General features: G+C 40.1%; 1 protein-coding gene across 3 annotated transcripts in view; it reads right to left on the bottom strand.

Moving 5' to 3' along the window:
* MRPL22 (mitochondrial ribosomal protein L22) overlaps positions 1 to 14,245 on the bottom strand; it is a 133,245-nt gene that overhangs the window by 8,673 nt on the left and 110,327 nt on the right. For 2 of the 3 annotated variants that reach the window (XM_066344529.1, XM_066344528.1), the window contains 3 exons: positions 9,313 to 9,448; positions 3,506 to 3,571; positions 2,400 to 2,477 (listed from right to left, as the gene is read on the bottom strand). In XM_066344529.1, coding sequence (XP_066200626.1) covers positions 2,400 to 2,477; positions 3,506 to 3,526 — 99 coding nt within the window. In that variant the 5' untranslated portion in view covers positions 3,527 to 3,571; positions 9,313 to 9,448. Of the gene's footprint in view, positions 1 to 2,399; positions 2,478 to 3,505; positions 3,573 to 9,312; positions 9,449 to 14,245 lie in introns of all 3 variants that reach the window. The other variant, XM_066344530.1, reaches the window with a different exon arrangement.

Here is a 14,245-nt window from a genome sequence, read left to right as displayed (position 1 = left end):
AGAATTGTACAGTTGGAAATATATATATATATATATACCTTTTTTAAAAATTGACTTTAGAGAGAGAGAAACAGAGAGACAGAAATATCCATCTGTTCCTATATGTGCCCTGACTGAGGAATGAACCTGCAACCTTTGTGTACTGGGACAGCTCTTAATGCTCTAACCCCTGGTCAGAAAACTGTGGCTCGCGAGCAACATGCGGCTCTTTGGCCCCTTGAGTGTGGCTCTTCCACAAAATACCACGTGCAGGCGCTACCTCGATAAGGAATGTACCTACCTATATAGTTTAAGTTTAAAAAATTTGGCTCTCAAAAGAAATGTCAATCGTTGTACTGTTGATATTTGGCTCTGCTGACTAATGAGTTTGCTGACCACTGCTCTAACCAACCAAGCTATCTGGCTGCAGCAGAACATATATACCTTCATTAACAAACATCACTTCAATAAATTCAATAAAAATTCTAAGAAATCATAACGAAAAAGAAACAAAGAAATAACAGAAACCAGATCTTTCACTTCTTTAAAGATAAAGAACATAGTACAAGGTTGGATACACAACAGACGCTTGGTAACTGCATTCTCAGTTGAATTAAATATACACATGCCTGGCCCGTGGTGGCGCAGTGGGTAGTGTGGACCTGGAGCACTGAGGCTGCTGGTTCAAAACCCTGGGCTTGCCCGGGCAAGGCACATATGGGAAGTAATCAATGAACAATTAAAGTGAAGCAACTATGAGTTGATAGTTCTTGTTACCCCACCTCTCTCTCCTCTCTGTAAAATCAATGAATAAAAATCTTAAAAAATAAAAGAACTGATTTACCCATTTAAAAAATAATAATATATATATATATACACATATATACATATATATACACTGTGTGTGTGTGTGTGTGTGTGTGTGTGTGTGTGTGTGTGTGTATAATACAATGGAATGTCTTAGAAGTCTGAATCCATTGATCTTAACTATTCACCTACTAACCTGAAAAGACAAGATCTGACTTTAGGTGAGAGACTTAACTGAAGTACAGAGAACAATGCTGATGTCCCTAGATGTCCTCACCCAGTTTTGTGAAACAAGAGTTAGCACACTTACTATTAGCATATTTTTACATAGTGAATCAGCTACATTTAGAGCTGGGCCTTTTAAGATCATCTAATCCAGTCCCACTTAGTTTATAAATAAGAAAAATGGGACCAGACAGATTATCTTGTCCACAGTCACAACAGAAATATCAGACAGAGAAAGAACTAGACTCCAAGTCTCCAGAATCCAATTCTCTTTCCAATCAACTAGTTATAAAATCATAAACTCTTGGCCCTGGCCAGTTGGCTCAGTGTAGAACATTGGCCCATCGTGTGGAAGTCCCAGGTTCAATTCCCAGCCAGGGCACACAGGAGAGACGCCCATCTGCTTCTCCACTCTTCCCCCTCTCCTTTCTCTCTACATCTCTCTTCCCCTCCGGCAGCCAAGGCTCCACTGGAGCAAAGTTGGCCCAGGCACTGAGGATGGCTCCATGGCCTCCGCCTCAGGCGCTAGAATGGCTCCCATTGCAAGAGAACAATGCCCCAGATGGGCAGAGCATCGTCCCCTAGTGGGCTTGCCAGGTGGATCCTGGTCGGGCATATGTGGGAGTCTGTCTGCCTCCCTGCTTCTCACTTCAGAAACACACAAAAAAATCATAAACTCTTAATTGGGGAATTCATAAAAAAAAAAAAAAAAAAATTCTAAAAAACATATCAGGCCCCAAAATATTAAAAATAAGATTTATCATGGTTGGCTCAGTGGTAGAATGTCAGCCCAGTGTATTGATGTCCCAGGTTCAATTCCCAGACAGAGCACACAGGAGAAGCGCCCATCTGCTTCTCCACCCGCACCCCCTCACCCACCACCCACCCCCACCCCTGCTTCTCTCTCTCACTCTCTCTCTTCCTCTCCTGCAACCACAGCTCAATTGGAGGGAGTTGGCCCCGGGCACTGAGGATGGCTCCATGGCATCTGCCTCAGGCACTAAGAAGAGCTCAATTGCTGAGCAACAGGGCAACACCCTAGATGAACAGAGCATCACCCCCCAGTGGGCTTGCCAGTGGATCCTGGTTGGGGTGCATACAAGAGTCTGTCTCTCTGCCTCCCCTCCTCTCACTGAATAAAAATAAATAAATAATAATAAGATTTATCACTATCACTTCAAATATAAATGTCTGGTGCAAATGAAAGTATCTCAGGAAAAAATGTTTAAAGCACACAACATTCAGAGGTATAACAAAGTTAATGAACCTGAGCACTTTAAATCGCATTATATAAACTATGCATTAACACCAGGAAATTCAGAATTTAGGCTGAGCTTACCAACACTTGCAGTACAACTATGCACCCCACACCTCAAATCACAGTTTACCTCTTTAATTATTTGGGCTCCTTTTTTGTCACTGAATTCCAACTGAGCCAAAGCCTGATCAATGGACATTCCTCGAATCTAGAATTAAAGGGTGACAGACAAGAGAAAATAAACAAAATTCGTTTACCAAGTCAATATTCTCCTTTTCAATAAAAAGAAAAGCCTTATATAATCTAAATAAGTTCTAAAAATAGCTAAATAGTTACAAGTCAATTATACCTCAATAAAATGGGGTGAATGAATGTTTAAATAAAATAACAAACTAAATGCAGGCAAAAGAAAAGTTTGAGAAGGGATACCGCCCTCTTCAAGCTTAAACATGTTAACCATAAAACCTAGATTGTCAATAGTTTCAATAGTATTAAAGAAGAGAGCAGGCCCTGGCCAGGTGGCTCAGTGGATAGAGTCATCCCTGAGCCCAAGGTCTCCGGTTCAATCCCTGGACAGGGCATATATGAGAAGCAACCAACGAGTGTGTAACTAAAAACGGAACAACTACGTGGAACGAGTTGATGCTTGCTTTTCTTTCTACCTCTTTCTCTCTTCCCTTTTCCCTTTCTCACCCTCTCTTTCTCTCCTTCTCTTTCTCTCTCTCAAATCAATGGAAAAATTAAAAAAGAGAAAGACACAACAGAGAGAGGTCATGGGTTGGCAAGGACCACATCAGGCCTTAAAGGCATCTCTTTCTTCTGAAGGATAAATCTGTTACTTGTAAATTTGTTGCTTGTCTCCTCTCATATCTAAATTTCATTTTCCAGAGAAAAACCTTAGAAAGCAACAGTTTTAAATCAGGGTGAATCAACCTTTACATGTGAGTAAACTTGCTTTCTGCATTCTCTGGTTACAGCCAGATTCCTGATGCCTTTGTTCTAAATATCTATGTATCCAATGTGACAGCTTCTCAGAAGAAAGGTAGAATCAAACAAAATCACTCACCTCTAAGCAATCACTTTTGAGTTATCTCTTAATTGTCTGAACATGCAATTACACTCCTCACTTTTTAGAGAAACTGGGGAAATTTATTTAGAGTTTTCAAATCCTGGGGGGAAAGTGACAGCTTAGCTTCTTTTCCTAAGTATTATATGACAATAGTCATTTTAGCTTACCAATTTTGCCAAATACCACATCTTGTCTTTGCTATACTTTATTTGTCTTCGACAATGGTAGATTTCCTTACAAACAGAAGAAGAAGAAAAGAAACTTTAGCAAGTTTATATCAAAATGACGGTAACATACTGTAAATAAAGTTTTCACTTTCTATGCCTAATGAAAATGGTGCCATAAGAAGAAATAAAACTACTATTAACAATTTGCAGCCCTCGCCGGGTAGCTCAGTTGGATCAAGTGTTGTCCTGATATGCCAAGTTGCAGGTTTGATCCCCAGTCAGGGCACATATAATATCAACTAATGAGTCTGACTGGTGGTGGCACAGTGGATAAAGTGCCGACCTGGGACCCTGAGGTCCCAGGTTTGAAACCCCAAGGATGATGTCTTGAGCGCAGGCTCACCAGATGAAACATTTGATAATACTTTCACAAAGTGAAAATCAGAGAAAACAAGCGACTTGTTCAAGACCCGAAAGCTTGTGAGAGACAAAGCTGGAAGCCGAAGTGCCGTACAGGGAAGTACGTGAATTCCTAATACAAGGTCCGGCAGATATAGCTTCAAAGTTCCCCCTCTGACTCTAAAACCCAGATTCCTTCCACTACTACTTATGTTATTAACTAGCCTGTACAGTAGATGAGTTAAAGTTATGTTAGGATATAATGTGCAAAATAATTATTCGAAAGAAGTAAAAGTAGGTCTAACTTATGAGACATATAATCCAGTACCTAATGCCACTTTGAAAAATTTAGGAAACAGAGCTGGCTGTTCCTCTCTCTCTCTCTCTCTCTCTCTTCCTCTTCCTCCCCCTCTAAAATCAATAAATTTTTTAAAAATTAGGAAATATTTGTCATGGCAAGCAATAGCAAGGAGACCTCAGAATTTTCTAACATTCCCACTCCTGCAGGAAAATTTCCAATGCCTTAGAAACAGCAGAGTTTTCTTGAGTGGCCATCTTTTAATCTGTAGCAGACTTCATTTCAGTTGCAATAGAAGCTGGCAGGCTGGAAACAGGAGCAAACCCTAAGTACATTTCCAGCAGTAAGGTATTCTGGGGCGCCTGGGAGAGGAAACAGAACTGTCATGACTGATGATACTAATCTGCAAAAATTAATGCCCTCAAAAAATCCTTCACACAAAACCTTTCCATTTTTGGTATCCCATGGTGGGCTATCTTTAAACCTAAACTGTATATAATTCTCTTCAAATTTGTAAAAAAGATATTGTAATCGTGGCAATAGCATGGGAAAAAGGGAATCAAAGATTTACAAAAATGTCTGACTGGTCATGGCATAGTGGATCAAGTGTCAACCTGGGACGCTGAATAACCAGGTTGGAGACCCAGAGGTCACCGGCTTGAGCAAGGGGCCACTGGCTTGGCTAGAGCCCCTCAGTCAAGACACGTATGAGAAGCAATCAATGAACAACTAATGTGACGCAACTATGAGTTAATGCTTCTCACCCTTCTCCCTTCCTGTCTCTCTCTTCCTTTAAAAAAAAAGTTTACTAAAAAGGGAAAAGTTCTTCAATCACCCTCTTATAAAACTAAGAAGATCAACATTTACTTTAGGCAGGTGCAATGTCTAAGGATGCTTTCTGAAGATAAACGTAAATCTCAGTAAATAAACCTATCGTGGCCAAGCTGGAGGTCAGAAGGCCTGGCTAAGTATCACTGCATTAACTAACCTGTATGGTAAATGAGGTAAATTAGGATATAATGCATAAAGTAGTTATCATCCAATGAAGTAAAAGTCTAAATCATGAAACATCAACCAGGAACTTTTAAAGAAGTTAATTTTTAAAGAAAATGTATATAATTATTTAAATGACAAAAAAAAATACCACTTAACAAAAGTCCTTACAAGAGCCAAGATAATCTACATTATTAAAGTATATATAAGCATGACTTTTTATCAATGTTTTCATTAGTTCATTAATTTAAAATATGACTCTTATAGATATGATTGTTCAAACAGTTTTGATATACAGTGTGGGGCAAAGTAGGTTTGCAGTTGTTCATATGGAAACCATTATAGCCCTTACCAGTGGCACAGTGGACAGGGCATCACCATGGAGTGCTGAGGTCACAGTTCAACCCCGGGACCAATGGCTTGATCCCGCTTGATCCCGAGGGTGCCGGCTGGGTCCCCAGGGTGCCAGCTGGATCCTGAGGGTGCCGGCTGGATCCCGAGGGTGCCGGCTGGATCCCCAGGGTGTCTGTCGGCTGGGTCCCGAGGGTGCCGGCTGGATCCCCAGGGTGCCGGCTGGGTCTCGAGGGTGCCGGCTGGGTCCCGAGGGTGCCGGCTGGATCCCCAGGGTGCCAGCTCAAGCCCTCATCAGAGCACGTATAAGAAGCAATCAATGTGTGCACAACTCAGTGGAACAACGAGTTGATGCTTTTCTCTTTCTCTCCCTCCCTACTCCCTTCTTCTCTCAAAAAATAAAAATAACATAAGAATAGAGGCTGTATTTTGCATATATACAAACTCACAACTATAAATCTACTTTTGCCTCACCCTGCAGTCTCACTACACTTTTTATTTAACAGATTTTTTTTTTCAAAGATACTGCAAAAGTAAACCCAAGCCCAAATTAACAAAGTATGACTAGTATAAAGAAACCATAATAATTTCTCTTCTGGCTTATTTTCTTTACCATGATGAACCCACGTGTAAGATAAAATTTACATAGGAAATTACATTGTTTGGAAATTTGTGCTTTTTAAATGAAGCAGGTAATCTTTAAAATAACAGGAGTGGCCTGAAATATGCCTAAATTGGTGTCATTAATTTAAACTTTTTTTAAATTCAGTGAGAGGAGAGGAGGCAGAGAGACTCACACATGCGCCCCGACCAGGATCCACTCAGCAAGTCCACTAGGGGGCGATGCTCTGCCCATCTGGGGCGTTGCTGCATAGCTCAGTAACCGAGCTCTTCTTAGCACCTGAGGTGGAGACCATAGAGCCATCCTCAGTGCGCGGGGCCAACTCGTTCCAATCGAGCTATGACTACAGAAGGGTAAGAGAGAGAGAGAAGCAGGAGGGGGGGAGTGGAGAAGCAGATGGGTGCTTCTCCTGTGTGCCCTGACCAGGAATCAAACCCATGACATCCACACGCCAGGCTGATGCTCTACCACTGAACCAACTGGCCAGGTCCTATTTTTAACTTTTTAAAATTTATTTTAGAGGGAGAGAAAAGGAGATAGAGAAAGAGGCAGGAACATCTATCTGTTCCTGTACATGCCCTGGCCAGGGGTCGAACTGGCAATGTCTGTGCTTTGGGACAAAGCTCTACCCAACTGAGCTACCAGGCCAGGGCTGGTGACACTAACTTTAACTTACTGCTATAGAATGTACTCAAAACCCCATATACTACTATTTGTTTAACTATGTATTCTAATGCTGAAGGTCAGAATGAGGTAGAGTAGGAAATATCTGGTCCTCTGTTAAGTTAAAAATAAAACTAATTTTTAGAATGTTTGCAGCTAAGAGATTGACAAGTGTAAGGTACACTGCACATGATGGCACAGGGTGTGAACTGTGTGGCTAGAGAAGCAAATTATTCCTGTTAATAAGGTAGGTATTTATGAAGGGCATTCATTTTCAGTCATAATCGGTATTAGTGATACTGCAGAATCAATTTACAAAAATACTATCTAAAGCCAGAAAATGTTAAGGTATTTTCCAAAAGGCTCCCAAAAGATTGCTCACTCAAATATAATCTTTGCAAAATAGAAAATTAAATTGGGTTTCTCAAAGTGCCCATATAAAATCAAGCCAAATGTCTTCACACAGGCACTTGTGTAATAATGAGTATAAATGATACAAAAAAAGTTAATCGAAATAGTTTCAGGAATTATACCACATAACAAATGACTGGGCTGACATTGCTCTTCATTTGCTGAAGTTAATGTCCTGTGCTTTTAAAATTAATTTTGACATTTGGGATGTATTCTGGAATACATTTGTTTTAATATCCAAAAAAGACTAGTATTACAAAATATATAACTTTGCTCTTAGATTCTGATGAATACGTACTACAGTGTGTCCATAAAGTCATGGTGCACTTTTGACCAGTCACAGGAAAGCAACAAAAGATGATAGAAATGTGAAATCTGCACCAAATAAAAAACTCTCCCAGTTTCATACCTATTCAGGGCAGTTCGATGTGGGCTCATGCACAGATTTGTTAGGCTCCTTAGATAGCTATCCCGTATAGCCTCTACAGACTCGTCACTGACTGATGGCCTACCAGAACAGGTTTTCTCCACCAAACTGCCAGTTTCCTTCAACTGCTTATCCCACCGAGTAATGTTATTCCTATGTGGTGGCGCTTCGTTATAAACGCACCGATATTCACGTTGCACTTTGGTCACGGAATCGAATTTAGCAAGCCAGAGAACACACTGAACTTTCCTCTGTACCGTCCACATCTCGGCTGGCATGGCCGTGGGCTGCTCCGCTGTATACAAGGTATTATGTCATCATCTGCGCATGCGCACATGCTGCCATATCATCCTACAGAAACTGGGAGGGTTTTCCTTTTATTTGATGCAGATTTCACATTTCTATCGTCTTTGTTGCTTTCCTGTGACCGGTCAAAAGTGCACCATTACTTTACGGACACACTATATTATGATTTCTTTACTCTCAATTAATAACTAAGTTCAAGGGGCTCAAGGAAGAAGTAAAGAAATCTCATTAATTATAGGGCATATGCTATTTATGATAAATTGTGCAAATGTATAACCTTTTCCAATTTTTGGTTAATTACAAATGGAGTTAACATTTGTACAGATTTTGTTACAAACCTAACTGTTAAGTTCTGATGGCATGATAAAATATAAAAATTAAAACTTATTTAATTAAACTATTAGCATCTCTTTCTCCTCATATTTCCCAATCAGATGGGAATTCTTTGAATCAATAAATTAACTTCATTAAAATGAGAAAAGAAAAAGAAAACATAAAACTGTATTAATTCGAACCAATACTTAAACAGCAAATGAATCTTAATAAAATGTATACTGTTAAGTTCATATAAAAACTAAGTAAATGACAATAATTAGATAGTATTAATTTTCCAGGAGCCTTAAATAACCAAAGGCCTTTAAAAGATGTTTGTTGAACTGAATGGTTTATAATTAACATAGTAATTCCATTTCTAAAGTACAACCCACAGTTTGAATCTTAATGATTCAAGTGTTCCCATCTTTTTTATGCTCGCTATTACTACTAGCGTAAACTTTTCCACAGATGTAAAGGTATCCCACAACCATTCACATGAAGCTGGAAATCAGTCATGTCTCAGATAAGAACAATCCCAAGCAATATGAAGAGAGTAAACAAATTCTGAGCAGCTAAAGATAAAACCGCATTAAATTCAATCCTTTGGTTCAAAGGTTTGTGAATTATAAAATAACAAAGTATGTCTATATTCAAATATAAAACCCAGGAAAACCACATATGATTTAAACACCGGCCAATGGCTGAAGTCATTCTTGCCAACTCCTCAGGCTCCATTACCAAGAATTGCCTAGTAAGCCTCTTGGAATCAAAACTGAGTAAGCTTTAGGGTTAAGGCCCCTATCCAGCAGGTTCAGTACAGCAAACAAACAGGTACAACAAATACAATCTTAAACTTCCAAAGCGATAAATCTAGAACATTTTCTTTGTCAATTAAAGGATCATGCCAATTGCTATGTAATTTTTCTTTCCTTAACATGGAAAAATATTATAAATCACCGACAGCCACCTTAGAGTGGGTGTGTTTTATCAGAATTGAGACAGCAGTTGTGCCACAAACTTACCGCGGGTCTCCGAGGTTCTCCCGGCAGTTGTGGGGGATAAACAATTTCATTCTTCTTCTCCCATTTTCGATAAATGTCAAGAGAAGCACTTGTGTGGATGTGTGATTGGGGTGAAACACTCTGAGATGAAAGAAGCCTGTAAAACAACAGACATTTAGAATCTTTCTGTGGAGCTTATGTATCTTTTGAACCACATCAGCTCTACTTTGGCAGAAACGATTTAAGGATCAAGAGTGGAAACAGTCTAAGCATATTCATTAATAGAGACTGCTTTTACATAAAACAGGCTAAGAGTGAAAAGCTGGTTACTTGTAAAAGTCAAATATGCACCCAGGATCTCTTGCTCTAATTGGCCAATAAATATTGACTTTGTACTATAAGTCAGCCCAGTCCTAAAGCAGATTTAGAAAAGAAACATGGTCCTGGTCAGTTGGCTCAGAGGACAGAGCATCAGCCTGGCACGTGAATGTCCAGGGCTTGATCCCTGGTCAGGGCATCCATGAGAAGCAATCATCTGCTGCTCTTACCCTCCCACCCCCCCCCTCTCTTCTCCTCCCACAGTGTCAGCCCCAGGCATTGAGGATAGCTCAACTGATTTGAGCATCGGCCCCAGAAGGGGGTTGCTGAGTGAATCCCGGTCGAAGCAAGTGCAGAAGGGAGTCTATCTCCCCTCCTCTCACTTAAAAAAAAAAAAAAGAAAACATAAAGGATCCCTGAGATTTGGCATGGTGATGGGGCCAACTTGGACTTGGTGAACATGTTAAGGACACTACACTTTTATGGATTCTTGCTGTATTGGCCAAGAGTTTGCTTAAAGGCTTTTAATCACTGTAAAAAAAAAATAGAAGACTGGATAAAGAAGATGGGGCACATATACACCATGGTATACTATTCAGCTAGAAGAAATGATGACATCGGATCACTTACAGCAGAATGGTGGAATCTTGATAACATTATGCGGAGTGAAATAAGTGAATCAGAAAAAAACAAGAACTGCAGGATTCCATACATTGGTGGAACATAAAAACGAGACTAAGAGTCATGGACAGGAGTGTGGGGGTTACAGGGGGTGGGGGGAGGAAAGGAGGGAGAGGGGGAGGGGTACAAAGAAAACTGGATAGAGGGTGACGGAGGACGATCTCTCTTTGGGTGATGGGTATGCAACAGAACTAAATGACAAGATAACCTGGAAATGTTTTCTTTGAATATATGTTCCCTGATTTATTGATGTCACCCCATTAAAATAAAAATTTATTTAAGATAATGCTCCAGAAAAAAAAAAAAAAGGATCCCTGACCTGAAGTTTGGATTTCCTCAACTTTGTTGGGTAATAAGACAAACAGTATTATTTTATAATCCCTAAGAAATTAATGAATAAAGTTGGAACAATGTGTCTCCTGATGAAAGAACATATCAACCATTAACCATGAAGTAGTCTTTCCACAAAAAATGAAACTGAATTGATCAAGCCTCTAGATTCAATACAGAAATACAGAGACAGGGGAACATATCAAACAACATCAGGAGACTGCACACAGCAAAATCCAAGCTGTACAAAACTCTACAAAACAAACAATGTTTTTTTCAACAAATAAACTATAAAGGGAATAAAAGAGAACTGAATAAAGAACCTACAGATTAAAAGAAATAATTAATTTCAATGTGTGGACTATTATCATTTCAAAAATATGACAGCTACTTAAACATTAGAAATTGAACACTAAATGGACCTTTGATTCTTCTTCTTTTTTTCTTTTTTTTTTTTTTTTGGTATTTTTCCAAAGTGAGAAGGGGGGGGAACAGACTCCCACACACACCCCACCGGGATCCACCCACCCAGCATGCCCACCAGGGGGCAATGCTCTGCCCATCTGGGGCTTTGCTCTGTTGCAATCGGAGCCGTTCTAGCACCTGAGGCTGAGGCCATGGAGCCGTCCTCAGTGCCCGGGCCAACTTTGCTCCAATGGAGCCTTGGCTGCAGGTGGGGAAGAGAGAGACAGAGAGAAAGGAGAAGGGGGAGGGTGGAGAAGCAAATGGTCGCTTCTCCTGTGTGCCCTGGCCGGTAATCGAACCCGGGACCTCCTCATGCCGGGCCGATGCTCTACCGCTGAGCCAACTGGCCAGGGCCACCTTTGATTCTTCTTAATGAAATGTTTCAGAATCTGATGGGGGAGAGCAGGGGCTGTAGTCAAAACAAGATTAGCCACTTGTTAGTAATTGTTGAAGTTGGGTGATGGATTCAGGGGAGTTCATCATATTGTCTATTTTCATATATGTCTGGATATATCCAAATAATACAACAAACTTCGGTGTCTCCCTACTGCGTAGAGTCCAAACTCCTTAGCAAGACACGAAAGGCCTTTTATAACCTAACCCCGACCAGCCTTTCAGCTTATTCACTTTATAGTCAGTCTAGCCACCCAGACATTCTTTGTTTCCTGAAGGATGTATATCATTTCATACCTCTACACTTTCGCTAGTATTGTTTTCTCCTCCCTCATTATCTCCTAAATGAAATGCTTATCCTGTTTAAAGTTCCACCTCAAATGTCACCTCAATGTGACGTACCACCTAGTCCTCCCAGACAACCATCCCAGCAGTCTCAGAACTGTGTCCTGACCAGCCATGCAGCAATGAGCTGGACTGTACAGCTCATTGTACAGTGGTGGTTACTGCACTGGACTGTACAGTGCTGGTTACTGCACTGTAACCAACTGGCTGAGTACAAGGAGCTCCTGTAGTCAGGGTACAGCGTTGAGCATCTTGAGGGCAAGTCTGATGTCCTTTGTGTTCTAGCACCAAAGGCAACATCCGGCATCTGGGTAACGAGTCAATATTCAAACCAGACTTCAATGTACAAAGTTGTTGTATATTGGCCGATTCCCACACAACACATGCAGCTGGATGATATGCTTGGCCACGCCTTTGTTTTTAGCCCTCAAACCATTCAAACTAAAGAATTTTTAAAACCAATTCTTCTCCTGGTGGCTCATTTTCCCTACTCTACCTCAAGTAACCATTGTACATCACAATATCAAGATCAGTGCCTCCTAAGAACATCACAATATCAAGATCAGTGCCACCTAAGTACATCATAATATCAAGATCAGTGCCACCTAAGTACATCACAATATCAAGATCAGTGCCACCTAAGTACATCATAATATCAAGATCAGTGCCACCTAAGTACATCACAATATCAAGATCAGTGCCACCTAAGTACATCATAATATCAAGATCAGTGCCTCCTAAGAACATCACAATATCAAGATCAGTGCCTCCTAAGAACATCATAATATCAAGATCAGTGCCACCTAAGTACATCATAATATCAAGATCAGTGCCACCTAAGTACATCACAATATCAAGATCAGTGCCACCTAAGTACATCACAGTATCAAGATCAGTGCCACCTAAGTACATCACAATATCAAGATCAGTGCCACCTAAGTAGATTTAGGTTCCAGGGTTTTCAGTGAAAAGCACAAAACTAGGATGCATGATGTTAAAGGGCAGGATCTCCTAATGAAACTATAAGCCAGGGGACGAGGGCAGAGACTATGGAGTCAGGCAGACCTGGGTCTAAACTCTAACTCTAATTTACTGGGTGAATGTTGGAGAAGTCACTTTATAGATCTGTTTTCTCAACAGTAAAAAGAATAATAACAGTAATTACTTCATAGGCTTCTTCAGAAACTCAAATGAAATACTGTAAGTTAAATACTTAACCTGACACTTAATAGGATTCAATAAATTTTAGATATTACTTTTAGAATGAGGAGAATAATACCTACTTCACTCGGTTGTTGGTAGATTAATAATTAATGTGCCATATCCCACAGTGTCTAGAAGATGATAAACACTGATGGCTATTATTAATTTTACATTAGGCCCTCTCAACAGTTCATCTCCCCTGTTACCCAGAAAGATAAACCCCAGGAACTATAAACTTCATAGTATACACATTTTCTAATCTTCCCATGTTTACAGTCATGACCATTTATGTTTCTACAAAGTTCTAATTAACTTTGGGTACACTACTTCTGTCACCTTAGTTTCTTTTTTCTATGAAAAGAGGAACTGGCCTGACCAGGCGGTGGCGCAGTGGATAGAGCATTGAACTAAGATGCGGAGGACTAAGGTTCAAAACCTCAAGATCACCGGCTTAAGCACAGGCTCATCTGGTTTGAGCAAGGCCCACCAGCTTAAAGCCCAAGGTCACTGGCTTGAGCAAGGGGTCACTCGGTTGGTCTGCTGTAACCCCCAGGCCAAGGCACATATGAGAAAGCAATCAATTAGCAACTAAGGTGCTGCAACGAAGAATTGATGCTTCTCATCTCTATCCTTTCCTGTCTGTCTGTCCCTCTCTGTCCCTCTGTCTCTGTCACACAAAAAAAAGAAAAGAGGAATTGGATTATGTCATCCGTAGAGTCTCTCCAAACCTTAATTTGGTCTCCAATGCAAATATTTATGAGAAGTGCATTTTAGTCAACTGAATGACCAAATACATACGTAATCTTACAAGACACAATACCATAATCCCCCAGAACTAGCACTGTGTCTTGCACTTAATTCTCAATACACATTCGATGAATTCAATATGACGCTTAATAAACTAAACATATTATGAATTAATGACAAAGCTTTCTGAATACCTACAACACTTTTAGGGCTCAAATGGTTCATAAAATGAATCAGCAAGTAAATATAAAACTATTGTAATCAAATTAAATTATTACTCAGAAGTGTATCAAATCCAAAGTTCTTAAGTGCCCTCTCCTGGCCAGCTGCTAGAATAACACTAAAGTAAAAATAAAAAATGAAGCAATCATAGGGGTAAAATTGAAAATAAAACTAATTCAAAACTTAAGGCTTTGATGACACCTTTTTATGTGAGAAAGCCTATGAAGGGTCACTGGAGAAAACAAACTCA

Source organism: Saccopteryx leptura, chromosome 6 (genome assembly GCF_036850995.1).
Source record: "Saccopteryx leptura isolate mSacLep1 chromosome 6, mSacLep1_pri_phased_curated, whole genome shotgun sequence".
NCBI classification, from domain to species: Eukaryota; Metazoa; Chordata; class Mammalia; order Chiroptera; family Emballonuridae; genus Saccopteryx; species Saccopteryx leptura.
Note: the sequence above shows the minus strand (reverse complement) of the source record. Positions and strands in the feature narration are given on the sequence as shown.